The sequence below is a fragment of the Crocodylus porosus genome, unplaced genomic scaffold, assembly GCF_001723895.1.
Source record: "Crocodylus porosus isolate Cpor-Errol unplaced genomic scaffold, CroPor_comp1, whole genome shotgun sequence".
In the NCBI taxonomy this organism is placed as follows: domain Eukaryota; kingdom Metazoa; phylum Chordata; order Crocodylia; family Crocodylidae; genus Crocodylus; species Crocodylus porosus.
The window spans coordinates 55,874,729-55,895,051 of record NW_017728943.1 but is presented as its reverse complement, the minus strand read 5'-3'; the positions used below and the strand labels follow the sequence as shown (position 1 = coordinate 55,895,051).

The 20,323-nt window shown below is 42.0% G+C and overlaps 1 protein-coding gene across 4 annotated transcripts in view; it reads right to left on the bottom strand.

The window, feature by feature from the left end:
- THADA (THADA, armadillo repeat containing) overlaps positions 1 to 20,323 on the bottom strand; it is a 291,659-nt gene that overhangs the window by 85,057 nt on the left and 186,279 nt on the right. For all 4 annotated transcript variants that reach the window (XM_019549394.1, XM_019549396.1, XM_019549397.1 and 1 more), the window contains exon 32: positions 336 to 421. In XM_019549394.1, coding sequence (XP_019404939.1) covers positions 336 to 421 — 86 coding nt within the window. The remainder of the gene's footprint in view (positions 1 to 335; positions 422 to 20,323) is intronic.

Genomic DNA, 20,323 nt, shown 5'->3' with positions numbered 1-20,323 from the left:
AGTGGGGGGCAGGCAGCAGGGACAGGTGGTGGTGGGGGCAAGTGAAAAGGAGGGCAGGTGGCAGCAGGCTTGGGGTCAAGAGGCTTGAGTCAGACTGCCTGCCCTCCCTTGCCAATTGTTTCCCTATTGCTTGCCCCACACCACTGCTTTCTCTGCTGCCACAGTAGGGGGCCTAATATAAGATGATCTTCCAATAATTAGCTTCTATACATGAGAAATACTACGAATTTGTAATTCACAAATATGAGAACCAATGTATCTAATGTCCTTTCCATATTTAATAGAGTTCAGAAATTCTCTGCAGCTGACTTAGAAGTATATTATTTATGACTTGCCTTTTCTTCCAGATTTCCCTGCGTAATCAACCATCGTGACCAAGATATCCAGATATGCAGCTCGGGTCACAAAACAAGGATTTTGCCTAGAAAACAAATTGTTGAAAGAATGTTAGTTAATAATAAAATTCCTGCACTGCTTAGGCTGCCATTCAACTACAAAAAAAACTGCTAAATCAGAAATCAAATTAACCTAAATCTATTAGGCTTAATTAGCACAGAGGACCCAGAGAGTCCCATTCTGGTCCAGACCAAACCACTGCCATCATATTCCCCTCAACACCATATCCCTTATTTACACATTTCACATTTCTAAGTACAGGCAGTCCTCGACTTACAACATTTTGACTTACAACGTTTATAAATTAACCCCTGTTTCAACTTTATGACGTCAGTTTCAACTTTACAACGATGGATCTAACGCCACATCACCAAACAAGTTTGCTGCGTTGCCCAGCTCCCTGGAGAGCATCTGTCCAAACTTCTTTGGACACTTTAAGGAAGCAGACGAGACTCCAGAAAAACCTGCAGCCAAGACTCCTGAGAAGACTCCAGCCAAGAGCCCTTCAAAAAGTCCAGGAAAGACACCTCAAAGAAGTCCTTCTAAATCAATGATTGGTATTTACAATACAAATACATTAATGTAGCTATATTACTCATCTATAATTGATTGAGTACAACATTCTGGGCTATTTTTGGTGAAAATAGGGTACCAGGCCTTCGTTCAGGAACGAATACCCCATTTATAACATTGTTTCCTATGGGAAAATACAGCATTTCGATTTAAGAGACAGTTTTCAGGAACCAATTGTGTCATAAGTCTGAGGACTACCTGTACTTTATTTAGGAGACACACAAATTGACTTATCAGTTATGGCAACCAGTCTGTTTATTTTCCTTATTGTTAATGCATTTAATTAATCAACAGAACAAAATCAAGAGGCTATATAGCCTCCCCAACCCACCACAAAATACTGGAAGATGGACACTTTGTGCCTGAAAGGCTGTCTGACACTGCTCCTGAACAGAGGCATAATGAGGCAGCCAGGCACTTGGGGAAACAACAGTTTCTGGTTCCTGCCACCATTGTGCTGGTACAGCTGTGGCAACAGTAACGGAACTGGTTCTTTCCATCCGCCCAAAACCAGTGCCCAGAGTGGCTGGTTGCCCCATCCAAGTTACACCACTGTTCCCAAAATGTACAGCTGGTTCAATTAATGATATCACACAAAAAAACCTTGCATCTTGTCCATTTCCAGGACTGCTGAGACTATAACAACAATCCAACCTCCTTTCATGAGCTTGTCAAAAAACAGCCCACAACACCAGGGGCTGTTGCACCAAACCGCTGCACCTTTACTTAGACACAGTTAGATTTAGACCCTGTTAGCATAAATTGGGATTCTGGTTTAATTTTTCAAACCCCCCACATTTAATACTGGGGCCTTCCTTTTTATAGCATCAGTCAGCTGTAAACTATTTTCTGCACTGTAGCAAACCACACGTAATTCAAATCATCTGGACAATTAGAGAGTTAAGCGAGTCTTATTTCTTCATTTTTCTTTACATTACTATCACTGCATGTTATAGCCAGAATGGCCTTCACTGGAGCATAACTTACAAAGTAAAACAGAAATGTGTTGCAACGCATTCATAAATAGATCTAGTGAGTGTGGGGGGAAGGGGGATAGCTTGCATTTAAAAAAAAAAACCATGGGAGCGCCAAGCCAATGCAAGCTTGAGATGTGACTAATACTCAGAGTTCTATATTTCTACTTTAGCTGACATTTGCTTTGCACGCTTATCTTTTAAGTTTGAAACTCATTCAAGAATTTAATTAAATATTTCAGGAGAGATTCTCAGTTTCACAACTTCTCTAAAATTCTAAAAAAAAAACAACAACACATTTTTGCAAGTTTACAAAGATATACAAAACCCTGACATGCAAACGACAAGTTTGCCTTCATACCCTCAGTAAAAGTTTTGCAGCTGTATTTCACTATGGAGGAGTTAGTCCCTGACAGCAATGGAAAGATCAGCTATTGTAACACATTCCCTGGAGAGGGAAACTCAGTTATGAATGTATAACCTAACGTGTTAACCTTGCTGGACAATAACTTTTTCATGCTGGATATATCATCCTTATGCACCACTCTATGCAACCATCTTTAAAAAATATATATATATCTCCAACATATGAAAGAAATACAAACCCCTGATAATTTCTTTTCCTGCCTCTTTCTGCATGGGAAAGATTAGTTATGGCACAATGCAGAACGAATCTACACCCACTTCTGAATAATTAGCAGGACGTGGTAAAAAGTGGTCTGTATTGTACCTGTATCACTATCCGCAGAATACACTGGGTATCAAGAGGTGCGTGAAACAAGCAGTATTCAATTAGCATTCAGCCTGAATGGCGGACAGCGATTCGATTAGTTGATTTGGATCACTGTCCTGATTCGATTCAGCTGAATCCTAATCTGAAGATTCAACACTGATTCAGAGAACCAGCAATTCGGCCATAGATACAGCTTTAAATGTTATACCTTGAGGTACCAGGTGCAGTTTATGAACACTGCAATAGTGGGGTGGATGGGCCCCCCCCCAGAACCAAGAGACACCAGTCGCCAAGCCAGGGGGGTGCTAGGGGGTCCCCCCGGCATGCTCCCTGGTGGACCCAGAAGTGGACTGGAAGTGCTTTTGGTCCACTTCCAGGTCTGCTGCCAAGCAAGCCGGGGACCCCCCCATGCTCCCGTGGGATGTTCCACCATCTCAGCGTTCACGAGCCGCACCTTGTACCTCGAGATACACAAAAAAAAAACATTAAAGCTGTGTCTATGGCCGAATTGTCTAATCTCTCCGAACTGATTTGGCCACTGAATCAGACTGAATCTCTGCCGAATCGAATCAGTGACTGAAGCTTTGCACAGCCCTAACTGGGTATTTCTAGTAATCTGAAAGACATGAACATATAATTGATTTAGATTTTGTCATTTAAAGGGAGATGGTCATAGTCCTTTTAAACGAAAAACAAATCAGTTTACCATCATACCAGTCCTACTGAATTCTTTTCTTTCGGATTGTATTAAGGAATCTTTCTTCAGATAACTGATGACTTGACTGGTACTTCAGTGTGAGATGATGAATGTAGGTATAAATTTAAAGTCTGATAGAGCAAACATGAGATCTTATTATCATGAGTAATTTCTTTTACCAAAATAAATACAGGAATTGGAAAGAAAGATTGGAAATGGGCAAATACAACCCAAGAATTTCCAGTGACGCAACTGGGCCCATAAATTTGAGTTGTGTCAAAAGATGCTGGCTCTCAGAAACAAAGCAAGTTACAGTTTTCAGACCATAAGAGTTCCAAACACTATTTTAATTGTCTTTGGAGATATTCACTTGCAAATGAGTTGATGTCTTAATGACTCCTGCAGAACATGCTACATTAATGGAAAGCCACTATGGTTATTTTATGCTGTATATGTATAAATAGTTTACAATGCCCAATACAACACAGCTTGTATATGAATTTATGAACAACTACACAACTTTTAATACTGGTTTTTGGATTTTCTTTGTCCCCTATAAGTGAAAGAGATAAAATACTGCAGAGAACTCAAAACACACTATAAATTTAGAGTCTAAAGCTTGCCCAGAGTACAGTTACCTACCATGAAGAATAAGGTCCATAGGAAGCCACCATAATTTCAACATGCCTACATGTGCACATACAAATCAACCAATTCAAGTATTTACTTGAATACTAAGTGGAAATTGCAATTCTTGTCTGTATCAATGTTTTCAGTTTTTCACAAACTGGTTTTGCAGCAACTACAAGATGTTCAAAGATCTGATGCTCAATGTATCAGAAAAGAGAACGACTAAAGAGAAGACCTTAGACCAGGGGTTTTCAACCTTTTGGGGCCAGTGCATTTCCAGTAGCCGGATGCAGAGCAGTATAGCCCCGGTGGCCAAACGCTGAGTGGAGAGAGCTGGCGCGTGGCTGGACGCTGAGCGGGGAAGGGTGAGGCAGAGCGGTGGCAGCTGCTGCATGTGACATTCTCTCCCCCTCTGCATCCAGCTGGGCAGGCAGTGCCTGTATGGAATGGTGCTTGGTGGCGCTCCGTCCCTCCCTGCCCACGCATAGCCCCTAGGACCCTCTCACGTACCCCAAGTGGACAACCCCTGCCTTAGACAAATTAAATAGCAAATTGATGGCTCCAAAACTATCACACCCCATTACCTGGATTGAGGACAATGACAGCTCTGACAGAGTTCAATTAAACCTGGAGTGGATGCTGGGCATGCAGTATTCCAACTGGAGCTCAGAGACCACAAAGGAAGGCTTTCATCCAACATAAATTTTCAGTTTGTATTCTCCCTTTCCAAAGAAACATGGCCGATGCAATCTTTACTGAAGAAGTAAAGACAGCATCAGAAGCTCCTTTATTATCTCATGGCAAGCCAAATATTTGTTCGTGGCTTGTTTCATTGCTCTGATGAAGTAAAATTCCTAGCAATATATGTCAGCTGGACAGAGCAGAAAATTCAGTTTTCCCCAAAATCAAAAATTCCAGTGTTGCTTGGATGTAATAAAGATTCACAGAACACAATCAGAAATTGATTTGTATAATTCACCCAGAAGTGGGAGAGCATATGTTGATGTGTTTAATGTTTTACGCTGAAGTCTCCTAAGGAAAGACAGACTCTCAGGTGCCACTCTACTCCACCTTCTGCATGAATAGGAAAGAGAGATAATTGTTCAAGAACATACATGCAGAACCTGGACTTGACAAGACTGGCCCACATGATGGTATGTCTACCTTACAATCACGGTAGGGACTAAAATGTAGTGTAAAGGTACTGGTATATGAGTTACCTCAGATACCAGAAATGGATTAGCTGCAGCAGCTTGGAGTTCAGTGTGGACTGATTTATCCTGTTTCCCAAGGAAAATAACCCCACACTTCTGCAGCTAGACTACTACTAGTACCCAAGCTATAAATTAAACAATGGCTCAAATATCTCTATGCTATACACCAGTCACTGCTCTGTCTGCAATGTAAGTATGACACAAAAATGGAAAATTTTAGTTTCTACAAGCTCCATTACTTTTTTAGGCTGACTTTTCCTAATTTCCAACATTCCTAAGATTAATCAGACACAACCTCTGAAAGTCATGTGGCACCAGGAAGCCCATTCCAACACTTCTTGTAGCACTGTGTGATGTCTTGTTTGGCTATTAGTTGCCCCTGCAAGAGACAAATTTAAGACACAGGCTGCCCCCTGGGTTTGAATTCAATGCCAGACAACATAGTTTAATACTTTATGAACTTAAACCCAACTTAAATCTTAGAATATGGACTCAATTCTCTCTGCACCAGAGGATGCCCACACAGGATGCCTGTTATAAAACAAAAGATGCATTATTTTGGGGGGGAGGATGCCCAGAATCTTTCAGAAACTTAAGTTAGTAAGAGGTAGGAGCAAACAGACCATCACTTGAGTAAGATGAGACCTTACAGGAATGTGTTTTAAAGTCGATAGGGAAGGAGATGATAAACAGAGAAGAGTCAGGACTCTTAGCCCTCCACCCCGTACATAGTAAGGAATTTGGTAGGGTTGAAGGTTCAAGTTCTTTACCTGAAAGAACCCACTGAATTAGATGTATGAAAGGGAAATAAAGTTTTGTCTGAGGCCCTCAACTGCAGTATTTTCTTTTGAGCACTTTTTCTTTTTTGTACACTGAAGCAAATGTAATGATTAACGTTTCATCTTTGTATTTGCAATTGAACTTTGGAACCAAAAAAAATGAAAAATCAATTTTGGTAATCCCCTCAACACTAAAAGCTGATGTCCACAAGTTATGAAGCATCATCACTGACATTTGGGTTAGACTTTCATGACTGGCCAAATCTGTATTCCAAGGCTAAAGAAATCAATATTAATGCTAATATGTGAACATAAAGAGCTGCAGCCATTAGTAAAAATAAACATTTTATGAGTTGACAGAATCTGGGCAAGTTTTTAAGAAGAAAATGCTAAAATCAAAGTAAAACAAACAAACTAAACAGAAAAACCTCAATCTCCCCCTAGAGAAAAAACAATAAAACACCCCAAAACCAAAAAAGCCCTTCAGATATTCCTTTTACTTTGTGGGTTCACATCTGAATTTCTATGACAAGGCTTAGATTAAACAGTTATATAATATTGGATCATTGGGGTAACAATAAGTTATTTGTTTAAAAGAAGAAACTGACTGGTATGTGAACCAGGAAGTGTACACTTCACAAGCTATTCTCCCTCTGCTAACGTAAATCTGAACTGCTAGGCTTAGAATCTTAATGTGCAATATTGGATTTTGTTCCAGCTGGCTTTGGAATGTATAATCATGTTCAAGCCCCTTTGATTTGTGTTCTGCCTTTACCTCCTCTAAGCACCACTGATTGTAGACTAGGTTTATATAACATGAAATCAAACCTTGCTCTCTCTCAGTCTGAAGCTTAGAAAATATTTTTTTGAACAAAGTTTGTTTAATCTTTTATAGTAAAGTCATGCTCAATACATGGCAACGATTGGTTGGCGTGCTTTCGACTGCAAAAGCTGACATGAACTGAACCAGCATTTATTAGAACAACCCAAGAGTGTTAGGCAAGCTTATTCTGTGTATCACACTCATTGGACCCAGTGTATACTGCAGAAACAGTACCTGCCTTAACTTCTCACACTAGGTGCCTGATGAGTCACTGGTGTATTTTAAAGTAGACATGAATGAGTTATGGACCAAGTCACCCCCTATGCTGTTTCCTATGTTAAACTCAAACCCATGACCTCAATTCTGCCAGAGCAATAAGAAAGGATTTGAATCATAAATGCAGTTCCGACCGCATTTCTACTAAACTTGGTAGAAGTTCTTAATCCCAATCTCTGTTCATTTGAGAGTGTTACTTTTTGCAATCTGAGCTACATGGATATCCTTTCGTTTGCAGGCTTGTTTCATTCTTATCAGCTGTACCTTCCAATGGAATTATTTAAAGAAAATACTAGAAGAGAAGACACAGATCACTGTCTGGTCATTCACAAAGGTTTCTTTGCAGAAAAGCACACATTGTTCCAATGTTAATAACATTTATTTGTTAATAACATTTATTTATTATAAAAATATTTATGTATTATAAAATACATACAGGAGTTCCAAAATATAAAATGGAAAACTGTATTAATGTTATAACATCGGTAATGAACTCTTCTCTCAATAAAATCTGATATTCTCAAAAATAAGTAATGAACTTTGGCCTTGCTGTTTTTCTGTCTGTGATATAAATGTTGGAATAACAATTAGCTGGACAATTCTAACGTTGACGAAGTCTCTAATTTAGTCAAGTCAGTATCAATAAGTTCACTAATCAAACTGTGAGGATAAAACTATTTATATGCAACTAGGTAGCTAATACATAGAAATAAAACAGATTTGTTTATAACAGGATGGCAAAGATGCAGCCAGTGGGCTAGATGTGGCTCATGGAGCTGCTTGGACTCACGAGGCTACTGGAAGACCACCAGAAGTTGGGGAGTGTGGCCTTGGCATATTGTGGAGTCCTTCAGCGCTGCTGGCCATAGCCACTGGCAGTGGGCTTGGCTCGACACTGCTGACCCTGTACCCCTCCGGTCCTCAGTGGATTCCTGGACCCTTCACTGCCTCCAGCCCCCTTGCTGCCACTGGACCTCTTGCCACCATGGTGGCCATCCCCATGACCTGGGCTGGATTCACCCTGCAAGGAGTCCCACAATTCGGATCTGGCTTAGAGCCCCAGGTGAGTTTGATACCCCAATTTATAACATTTAACATACAGCATTTGTGGGACTGAAATAGGACAAAATATTTAAAACCGCTCTACAGGTCTTTAGCACCATAATTTCCATGGTCTAAACTAATGCATTAACTTCAACGCTGCACAGTTGACACTAAAATCAAGGTGCATATACAACCATTTTGAAGAACGATGTGATGTTGCAGTAAACAAGGAACTCTTTTATGTTTCTTCATTGCTTGTTATTATCATTTATCACCCGACGTCTTTAGTCCCTGCTCCCTCCCAGAAACAAGAAATCCATTAAATCCTCTGAGAAGCTCCTTCTCCTCTTAGCAACACTCAGGCCCATGAAAGGGGCTACTCATGGGATCTGGTATTTTCCTTTTATTGAGACCTTCGTAGAAGTTACTGATACGTTTTGGTAATCTTCTACTAATGGGATCAATTAGTCTGTCTACCTAGTAGCTTAGTCATTCTATATTAATTTCTGCATCCCGGAGTGGACAAAATACTGTAAGTTGATTAGCATTCCTTCAATGCTGATGAGACAGCAAAGCCCTTAAAACATCGTAGTCAACCATATCTCATAGATCAGATCCATAATCTGTTTATATACATGACTAGAAGAAGCCTGGAATTCCAGTCCTCAAGTCTTAAAACATGTTCTACAACATTTATGTCTTCATCAGAAGGAAAAGAAATGAGCAGCCTTATGATGAAGACAGGACATGCAGAGTGGTCACTTGGCAGTCCTTACATTTTTTGACCACAATGAGAAGTATATAGGGCAGCTTCTTCAGAGGCTGAATTCAAATTGCCATTATTCTTTAGCTATTCACCTCATTCTGTTCTCCCTCTCTCCCTCCCCTACCAACCTCTCTTATAGAGTTAAACTGTTTGCTAACTCTTAAAGGATTCCCCTGCACCACTAAAGGATTTTCTGTGTGCAAGAACAGACAATCTGAATTTTCCAATGAACGACTGCTTGTAACAAAGAAATCTTCTTGTGTGGTTTATGTCCGTGAAGATAAGTAGCTTCATTAATAGTTCAGTACAGTGGTTCTCAAACTGGGTGTTGTGAAACTCTTTAGACTCAGAGCAGTCACTGTTGCAGCCATGACCAGGTGAAACTGCCCCATGCGCTTCTGTTTCTAGAAGACATGTGCAGCACTCCTGAGATGAGTGTGGCAGGAGTGTATTAAGTCAACTTTTCTAAATTTAGTGGCACACAGACTGAGGTACACTGCTGTACTCTCTCAGTTGTTCTCTGTTTATGAACATGCTGTAGATGATCTTATACCAAGATGGTCCCTTAGCTTAAATGGCTCTTCTTCAATATTCATTAGGTAAACCTAATGTAGGCAGGAGTACCCAATCCTTTGGGATGCAGTTGCTTCAAAGTATAACTCTGCACAAGCCCTCTAGAAATAAAGGCATGTGGAGAACTTGAACCTGGCTGTGGCACCCCTGAAAGAGACATCACAAGTGTTTATCAGGTAAACTGCATTATGAGGATATGATTATTCTTTATAAAGATATTTGGGGTGTGAATATCAGACAAGACGAAGAGCCATTTAAGTTTAGAGACCATATCAGCACAAAATGAAGTATGTATAAAATGATGATAAACTGAGACACTACAAAAGTGGTTCTCAAGCAGAGTACCACTAAATTCAGAAAAGTTATGGAGGGGCGCCTTGAGTCTAAAAAGGTTAAGATCCACTGGTTTAGTAATTTAAAGAGGTTCAAATACTGCACACTGCTAGGCTGGGGGCAATATCACAGCTTCCAGAAATATAGAAGAGTTCAGAAGACGCCAGGACTTCCATCCAATGGCTACTGAGGTGCCATTATAAAACATGGCTAGCCTCAGTACAGACTCAACCACCATATTATCTTATTAGGAGAAACTATGCTTGCAGTCAATTCAATTTCTCTATTCCTAGTCAAATGCAAAAAGTACATCACAATTTTGGTCACTCTATCTTAATGAATAACTGCACAAGATGTAAAGCAAACATTTGTCCCAACACAATTCATACAGAAGGAAAGGACCTTATTGACTGTTTCTGGCTTATATGCTCAGTAAATTCTCCCCCACCAGTTTTAAAAGCTGGGGTTGGGAATGAAACCAATACAAAGCAGCATCCAGGGATTTACACATTACACAAAATTCTATAAAACCACATTCTGGGTCCAGCAAGAGCTGTTGCAATAATCAACAACCACCACAACAAAACCATGAGCATCCATAGGTATTACAAACATATATCACAGAATGCAACAATAACTCATCCAATGTACCAAATGCTCTCAGAAACAACACAAGTAAAACCAGACAGAAACTAAGCACCAGAATGAACTCACAGAAAAAATATTAAGGACAGACAGATGAATTCCAGTAGGAGCACACTTTTCAAAGAACAATGACTCCCTTTCTGACCTCACAATGCTTGTGCTCAAAGTGAATTTATAAAACAACTTCCAAACACAGAGCAGAAATTCATAACCTTACTGAACAGTAATAAATGTGGATTTAACAAAGACAGTGGCTTAATGACTCATTACAGTCTAACAAATACTTCCACTCATCTCCCTGCACCACTCAGGTAATAACACCACTTTTCCTTCTTGAATGGTCTTGCTCTTCTAACTAGGCTGCCTACTCCACTGCACTCCTTTTATTTTACAACAGCTCCTAACAGCATCTCTTTACTCCTAATTTACAACTCTCCTCTATACTTCCTAGGAGACTATTTGCATTTACCTGGAGTTAAAAACTCCTTTGTTATTCAGCTTAGCCTGTGTCTGCCACTTTCTCAGACCTGATGAAGGCCACTTTATGCCCTAAAGCTTGTCCAATGTCCAACATTTCTCCCAGCTATACAATTAGTCAAATAAAAGGTGCAACTAAAAACCCTTCTTTCCATACAGTAACCTCAAGACACTTAAGAGTGGCAAAGTAAGGTAACCAGGTCCAAGACTCTTCTTGGATAGCCAACACATAAACGCCTTAAAGGGAAATAAGAATGAGAAAGTTCTGTCTCAAATACAGGACAGAATTTCATTTAAACTGTCAAAAGCAGCCTACCTTCTTAACCTTATCCTTTCAGGAAAAAGCAACAGTTAGTGGAATTTTAAATATTTTCTGGCATGTTTGGAGAGGCTAAAGATTCCCAAAATACCTGGCAGGAACACACTGCTTGCCTGATTAAATGTGTAGATAGTCGAATTGTGGCCTACGTACTGGAGGCTACTACAAAAGCCATTGCATGTCTGAACATAGACAAAACCAGTCAAAGTTTATGGACTATAATGTGCTCCTTAGTCACAGCTGCAGAAAGGAACTTTGTGTTACAAATCCTTTCCCAATCCTGCCTTGTTCCTGGAACGCTGGGGGAGTAAATTACTGTAGCTGTTTATACCCATGTTGGCTAGGGTTCCTCATGCCATGTCTCATCTACTCTCTGTTTATTCCTCGTTGGAGTCCCAAGAATCCCTGCCAGAGCCTGCTCTTCCCCACTGAGGCCATACTTCTGACCCAGGCAGGCCATATTATTGTGAGTCAAATGGGTGGGAAATCTGTTATTACTCCCATGCACAAATGACCTATGTTAATAAAATGGGATGTGGTCCTTCTGTGGGTTACTCCAGCTTTCTGCCAGCTCTGTAGACCTACTGGATTTTCCATCTGAAAGATTAGATTAAGCATCTAACAAAAGGATGCATCCAAAATAAAAAAGGGGGGGGGGGGCAGGGGAACCTTGTAAAATCAAAATGGCAGCAACTTTCAGGATTTCTATAAATTTTAGAAGAAAAATTAAGAGGTTATCATATATACAGAGTGGCTCGGTAATAGTTTAGAAACAATACATGTTAGCTTGGTTACTAGTCTGTTTTCTGTATAGCTATACTGGTGTAACTCAGTATGAATGTGGCTGAAAAGAGAGCCGGGATGGAAAAGCATGGGTCAAGAAAGCCATCTTTCAAATGAACCCTGAAATGCTGTTAAAGAACAATACCAGAATTATTAGCATAAATGAGTTCGCCTCCTCTCCAGCCAGCCTGCAGAACCTGCTTTGGACAGGGCATGGGGAAGCCAACAATGCAAAAACCTCTAGGGGAATTAAAAAAACCATGAAACAACAAACACTCCGTCAAGACTCCTGAGCTAGGGACAGAAGCTACACATAAACCAGTTTAAGTGATTAGAAACTAATTTAAACCTGTAACAGAACAGTTCAGTGCACATAAACTGGTTTCAAAATGGCTGAACCCGGTTTAAGATGAACCTGGATCAGGGGTGGGCAAAATGTGGCCCTCCAAGCTATTCTATCCAGCCCCATGGGTCCCCTAAAAAATTTAGAAAATTAATATATATCTGCCCCTGGCTGCCTATCATGCGGCCCTTGATGGCTTGCCAAAACTCAGTAAGCGGCCCTCTACCTGAAACAATTGCCTGCCCTTGACCTGGATAGATGTAGCATCAGACTTCACTAATTTAGGTTCAACCAATTTTTGGAACTTTTGTCCCAGATCCCCTCCCGACTCAAGTTATTTCATAGTCCCCCAGCATCCCAGGCTGCTTCGTAGTAAATCCTCTGCTCCCTAGCTTGCTTCCTGCCTGTGCCTGTCAGCCCAGTGGGAAGGGGCAGGGGAACAGACTCCCAGGTTCCCCTAGCCCAGGTCTGCAAGCACAGGGGAAGGAAGAGCTCCCCCATGTCTCAGGTGGGGAAGGGGGGGCAGCGGTCCATCATTCTCCCTGCCCTGCCCCGTCTCTCAGATGGGGGGGGTGTTCTGCTGGCTCTCCTTCCCTGCAGCTGACACCAGGGGCCAAAAGTGTGTATCCAGCAGCCACTTTAGATGTGGGCTGCCAGTTGGCTCATCTGGGTAGCCATCAGCAGTGCCTGGTATGATGGGAGGTGTGCATGAGCATCCCCAGGCTCCTGGCCTGAGCCAGTGCAGGCTTCTGCCTGCTTTGGCCACCAGAAGACTGAATGTCAGTTCAGCCTGTTAGTTCAGTTCAGCTGTTGTATGCAGCTTAGAAAAGGCTGTGAAGACTGAATCAATTTCTCTATGGGCTTTTTGAACATCTGTACTTAGCCCTAACTCCCTCAACTGTTGTTCTGGGGCACCAGGCAGACGTCAGGACTCAGCTTGAGGCATATAAAGAAAGCAAACCTGCCTGTGTGACTATTCGTACAGAAACATCCAGAAGCACAGTATATGCGGGAGTTACAAGATGTGCTGCACACAGTACCGTACCTAGATTCTTGGCGGCCTAGGACTAACTTTTAGTATTGGGTCTCCCTTCTCTAGAGATAACATTACCAATAATTTTAAAATTACTATTTTCGGGCCCCCTTCTGTCAGGGTCTCCGGCAGCCGCCTAGTCCACCCATGCCTGTTTCTGGTCCTGGCTGCACAGTTGTTCCTGAAGCTGAATAGGTTTCCCTCCAGAGCAAGCAATGTTATATATCCCACTAATATTTGCTACCTGAGAGATGAACCATTCAGAGTTCTGGGAGGAAAATCAAAACATAATCCTGGGAAGTGAGCAACTGACTGACATAACAGTCACATTGGTTGCCCCTCTTGGTTTTAAGCCTCAATATGTGCACTTACTCTTGATACAGACAAACATTATTCCAGCTTTTAGCCTGCTGACAACAGATATTCTCAACTGGTGCACTGCGAGATCCTTTAAAGGGTTCTGCAGGGTACAACACAATATTAGCACTGTTAGCACTTGTGAATCATGTACAAGATAAGCCCAGAGATTTCAAAAACATTTTGACCTGCTGTGGGCTTTGTGTTCTTTGGAACAGAACTGCTCTGGTATTTTCCCCATAGTCAAAAAAGGAGTGAAAGCTAAGAGATGGTGCTTTCTGAGGGCTGCCTTGAGTCTAACAAAGGCTGAGAACCCCTGTTCCATTCTGCCAGCAGCTTCCAGAGTGTGCACACATCCACTGCAGCAGCTGTACAAACAGCAATAAGGTGCCAGCTGTTCAAAAAGGACTGCTAAAGCTAGCAGAAGGCGTTGGTGCCTCTACATGCATCTTTTGCTGGGTGCAGAAGTATTTTCACTTGCAGAGGTGGTGTAACTCTGCTGGAAGTAAGAGGTACTCTGCCAACACAGAGGAGCTTTGAGTGCAGACACATATAAAATGTTCTGCCAGCAAAACGTTTAATTAGGAAAGCCCTCAGTCAGACAAATGTATGGTCTACTGTCATTTATTTTATGGACCTAAAGAGAGAGATGGACAGGAAGCATGTCCATGAAAATGACTTTTAGCTCTAAACCAATTATTAACTCAAGAGGTACCAGTACATGTACCAGGCATTAGCTTTTATTTTAAAGTTATTTATAAGTATTTCAAATCATGTTCATAATATCTTGATGTACATGAAATATTTACCAAGAATTGTATGGCACTGTATCTTTAAATATACTGGCAGCTACGCTCAGGTTCTAGTATATAACAAACCTGAAGGTTTAACTCTGCATAATACATTATTGAAAAGATGGAACTGTCACCTGTAAGAAAGGGGCACCAACACAGTTGTACATGAAACACTCCCAAAATCCAGTACAAAATTGTAGCTAAATAAAGACTGCCATTTGTTACATTTGCACCAGCCAAACAGAATGGCAACGTCCTCTCTTGTACTACCCTAAGTGTTTAAAAATAAAAAACAGTTTTAGCCCTCCTGATTCAGAAAGCAGTCTCCACATTGTAAAATGCTGCCTTATGAAGCTTGCCTCATGAAAGACTGAAAAAAAAACCTGTACCGAAAGAGGCATGAACTTACTTCTGTCTTCTTGGTGACGTTTCAATAGTGAAATAAAAATTTCTAAATTAACAACGGTAAATTAAAATGTATACAATTTATAAAATTTAAAAACTAACAACAGCAATTTATAAGTTAACATTAATTTATGAATTAACAACAAATTAAAATTTACAAAATTAACAACAGTAATGCTGGTTCCTCCTGTGAATCCCACAGTAACAGACCTACATGGTACTGGCAAGGAACTTGAAAGAATGTCCCACTGCCTGGATGGACTCCAAGGGCAACACAAATAATTCCTGGCTAGCACCAGGAATCTCAGCACATAACTACAACCATCTCAAGGGATAGTGTACAGATGTGGCCACTTATTGCCATCAACATTTTTGTAAACCCAACTACTGTGGAATGATTTCCCCATTCATCCAGGCTATTAACTTTATATTATATAAAGCTGTTTCCCAATATGAAAGTACTTCAGCATAATGGTTTCAGGTTTTATACCATCTCCAAGGCTGGACTGTATTATACTGCCCCACATTTTCTTTTTCTCTTTTCTTTTCCTGAAGGTACTAAGGAACCTATTGCTGCAGAAGAGGTACAAAAGTTCTTTTTACTGTGGCTGCTTACAGATGTGTGTGTGGGGGAGGGGGGGAGGGAAGAGGGAGGCAGAAGGGGAACGGCACTTTTATTTAAACTTGGTGTGCTCCCTCACTGAGTGCAGTGCATGCCCAGAAGAGGCACTGCATTAGTTGGACCCATCCCATCATCTGTATATATTGGGTGCTTCAGTGGGGCCTTTAGGCATTTTTATTTAATAGCTGATTGAATCAATTAAAGCTGACTGAAACAATTAAAGCTACAAATGACATGGCTTGGAGAAATCCCAGTTGAGTCATGAGAGACTACAGGGCTCTGGAAATGGGGCTTAGGGGCACAGGTGGTCTTTTCCTCGCTCCTCCCAGTTGTGGGGCATGGGCTGAGAAGGGAGAGATGGGTCGAGGTAGTCAACCAAAGACAGGCGCTGGTGTCATCATGAAAGCTTCAGCTTCCATGATCACAGTCCACTCTTTGGTGAGAGAGGCAGTGGTCTGCTGGGGAGAGACGGCCTCCACCTCACTCTGCTGGGCTCTTCTCAGCTAGACTGGCTGACCTGCTCCACCAGGTGTTAAAATAAGCCTGCCAGGGGTTGGGGGGATTACTGCCACTGCAAGCCCACTGGGCAACCCTTGTAAATCTGGCAGAGTAAGGCACTTAAGGGAACCCACCCCTACCCTAGCCCCGAAACGATCTGTAGAGAAGGCAGGGGCCCCCAGTGGGACACGTACCTGCCTGTACACCAATGCGACGAGCTTGGGGAATAAACAGGAGGAACTGGTCCTCCTGCTAAACATGAAAGACTACCACCTCACAGGGATAACGGAGACCTGGTGGGACTCCACCTATGACTGGGCCACAGGTATAGATGGCTATACCTTGTACAGGTGAGATTGTACAGATAAAAGGGGTGAGGGTGTAGCTCTCTAGGTCAAGAACAGCGACACGTCCCTGCAAATTGACAGTGGCACCCAGGAAGGACAACTGAAGTCTCTCTGGGTTAAAATACATGGGGAACGTGGCACAGGGGGCATCATGGTAGGAGTCTACTACAGACCTCCTAACCAGAAACAAGAGCTGGACCAGGAATTCACCAGGGAATTGGCTGGGGCAGCATGCTCTTGGTGCATGGTTTTCATGGGAGACTTTAACTACCGGGACATCTCATGGGGAGAGTATCCAGCCAAATCCGATAGGTTGCAAAGCTTCCTCACATGAGTGGATGAGCTCTACCTGACTCAAGAAGTCTAAGGGCTGACAAGAGGTAAAGCGCTGCTGGACCTGGTACTGGCCAAAGGGGATGACCTAGTCAGCGACCTAAGAATTGATGGAAAGCTGGGCGATAGTAACAATGAGCTGATCACCTTTAGTATCCACTGCAAAGCTAGCAAGTCATTCAGCAATACAGAAGTCCTCAACTTCAGGAAAGCTGACTTTTGACAAGCTCAGGAGGCTTGTTGTCGAGGCCCTAAGGGACCATGACTTGACAGGAAGAGGAGTCCAAGAGCAGCAGTTGCTCCTCAAGGGAGCGAGCCTGACAGCACAAGGGATGGCCATCCCATCTCAGGAGAAAGGGTAGCAAAAGGGCACAGCAACCCCCTTGGCTCAGCAGGGAACTTGAGGAGTACCACCAAGGAAGAGTACTCAGCACTGGTCTGTACCTGCAGGGAGCGAATCAGGAAACTCAAGGCTGCAACCAAGCTCCATCTGGCTTCACATATCAAGAATAACAAAAAGTCCCTTTTCAGATATGTAGGGAGTTGGAAAAAAAAGCAAGGGTAACATTGGACCCCTGCCTGGGGCTTCACATGGTTCCAAATCCTTTGGCAAGCATCCTACATACAGCCCCAAGCCCAAAAACATGGGGTTCAGATGCCCCCGAATCTGGCTTGCCCTCAGCCAAATGGCCACAGCAGCAAGCTAGGAAGGAATCTCCCATTTCCATAAAGTCAGCATGTAGCTGAGATCCTCCTACTGGAACCTGGCCAGCGGGAAGCTAACTATGGAGGATCTCGTAGGGTGCCCTGTCCACAAGCACACAGGGTGCAACACTCCACTACACAATGCCCTTTTAATTGCATTATCTTGGTCAGGGTATTTCCCCTGCCATCATCGTAGTCGTGATATTTCCCCTGCCAGGTAAGCTGGGTTGAACTAATGCTGCCTCTATGGTAAAGTGGCGTTTCGTTTATTTTTTTCCCCACGTCTGTCAGCATCCTGTGACACCATAATTATGGTGAAGGGCTATATTACTTGGATTGTCCCTGGTGAATGGTATGGGATGCTGAAGTTTGTGTGTTTTGTTACGGCCTGGTGAAACAATTCTGTATGTTTTTTATTCTCTCCATGGGAAGTACATGGTGCTTCCTTTGTGACTTCTTAAAAATTCATGAGGTCAAATTCACTCCAGGTGAGGTGCAAATCTATTGAGTTTTACACAGTTAACATCAGGGGTGAATTTGGAACGTGGCCAAATACCATTTTGTATGTATTTAAAGGGAAATATATGCTGGGTATGAGAGAACCACCAACTCCAAGAATACAGCAACACAGAGATCTGTTTGTTTTGAATGCTGCACTTTTGCACAGAACATACCCCGCACAATATAGCTGTAAACGTATATCTTTCTAAATATTTAAAGGCTTAAAAGACAGAGGAGTAAAAAGTGACAGGTTTTTGTTATCTTTTTATGTTGTAAACATGAATGTAGGTAAGAGGGTAAAGATACATAATATACTCTGATGACTACAAAACTTGCAGTATTAGGTAGAGACACCATGGAGGGATTTAAAGAAAGGGGATGACCTGTCAGGATAACAGGCAAAGAAGCTGACCTCAAGTTCTCCTCTTGATGCAGCTGCAGGTTGGGCTGAGTAAACTGTTAGCTAACTTCCTGCAAAAACCACAGCCAAAGTGGCTTGGTACCACAGCTGTTGCTTACAAAGTAGGAGCCATCCAATGGCAAGATGTCTAGTATATGCACAAGCTGATGCATCATCATAGTTCAGAGCATTTTTTCTTCCAGAGGCCTGAAAACTGCTCAAAAAAAAAAAAAAAAAAAGAAAGAAAATGACCAGGGGATGCATAGGGAGGAATCATGAGATTTTTAGGTTTTGACACCAGGGCACAGAACACAATAAGATTCTGACAGCACCAGCCAGATAGCCCATTGTGCACTGAAGAAACAACCGCTCCAGGCACAGGGCCTGGCAGCAGTGCAAAAGAGCATGAGATTCTCAGCTATATTGCTGAGTGTGTTTTTCAGAGGTACTGTCCACCACATGGAAGCACTGGCTTGTACTGGCGTAAAAGCTGGCTGCCAGTTGACCGCTAGCTGGCATGACTGCATGCCAGTTGACATGAAATGGTTACAATGAAGTCAATTGCATTCTCCTTCTCTACTACAAGTATCTAAAAGCCCTACAAACCTGCATGTTGCTGGGGTGCTGTAAAAACCTAATGGAATATATACTTGGAAGTAAGATTCAGGAAAAACTAACTAAAAACACTTGGAGACATTACATCCTATGGCACAGCTAGGCACTGACACCATTTTGCAAATCTTCCAACAGCAATAACTTGCCATGCCAAAAGCTACAAGTGAAACAAGGCAAATATTTCCGTGGCTTTTATATAACAAATTACCAGCTCCAAGTTGTACTTGCAGCTTTCTGTATTTATAAAGCAGAATGCACATACAGTTGGGTCTTTTAACTTCTTGACATTTAGCTGAGGTACAAACTATTTCACTTGTTTCTCCCTTTGAAAGAGCTTTAATCTTCAGCAAATCTTTCAAAGGCTCAGCTCGATCTATTGATTATTTAAATGCTTTTCACCAGAATAGTCTCCATCACAACATTCTTCAAAGAGAAAGACTTAATGTTTTTTCATATTTTTGTTCTTTTAAAATATTGTGCATCTTCTATGCTTAGGGAAATTTACAATTTTAGTAAGCGTTAGTGAAAAAACATGTTGTTTTATACTAGCACCATTTGACAAAAGGCAGCAGTTTATACCAATAATAATTTCAAAAATTATTTTTAAAGAAAGAAAAAAGTATACTACAAACAACAAAATAGGAACTATAAGGCTAGGGACAGACATTACACATAAACCAGCTTATGTGATCAGAAACTGGTTCAAACCTGTAATAGAACAGATGTTCAGTTCAGATAAACCAGTCTGAGAATGGCTGAAACTGGTCTGAGATAAACCTGGCTGAATGCAATATCAGACTTAACTGATTTGGCTCAAACCAGTTTATGCAATGTCTGTCCCAGACCCCTTGCTGGTTTAAGATAAACCAGACTCCCCCAGCATCCTGGCATGCTCTCAGGGCTGAGTGGGGCTCTCTGCTTCACAGCAGGACTGGCCCCTCCCCTCTGCTCCTTGGCTGCAGCTTGGCAGAGACTGCAGGCGTCTGCCTGAGTTCTGCTCCCCCTATACCACTCTAAGCAGTCGCCTGTGCTGTGGGACAAAAGCAGAATTAACATGTAGCTGGTAATGTCTCTCTGTTGTTTTCTTAATAGGGTGATAAACACTGAGTTAGGGGTGATAAATACTGTTATCAATTCCCTGCTGGGCTGCTCAGAAGGAAGGGGGAAACCCTCCCTAATCAAACCAGCCTCCCTCAGCTCAGCACTGTGGAAAGGATGGGAGGGCTGCTCTAGCACACCCTGGCTTCTAGCCTGAGCCACTGCAGGCATGTGCCTGCATGTCTGGGATGTCTGTGCATTTACAAACTAATTCAGCTTAGCCAGGTTAAACTAACC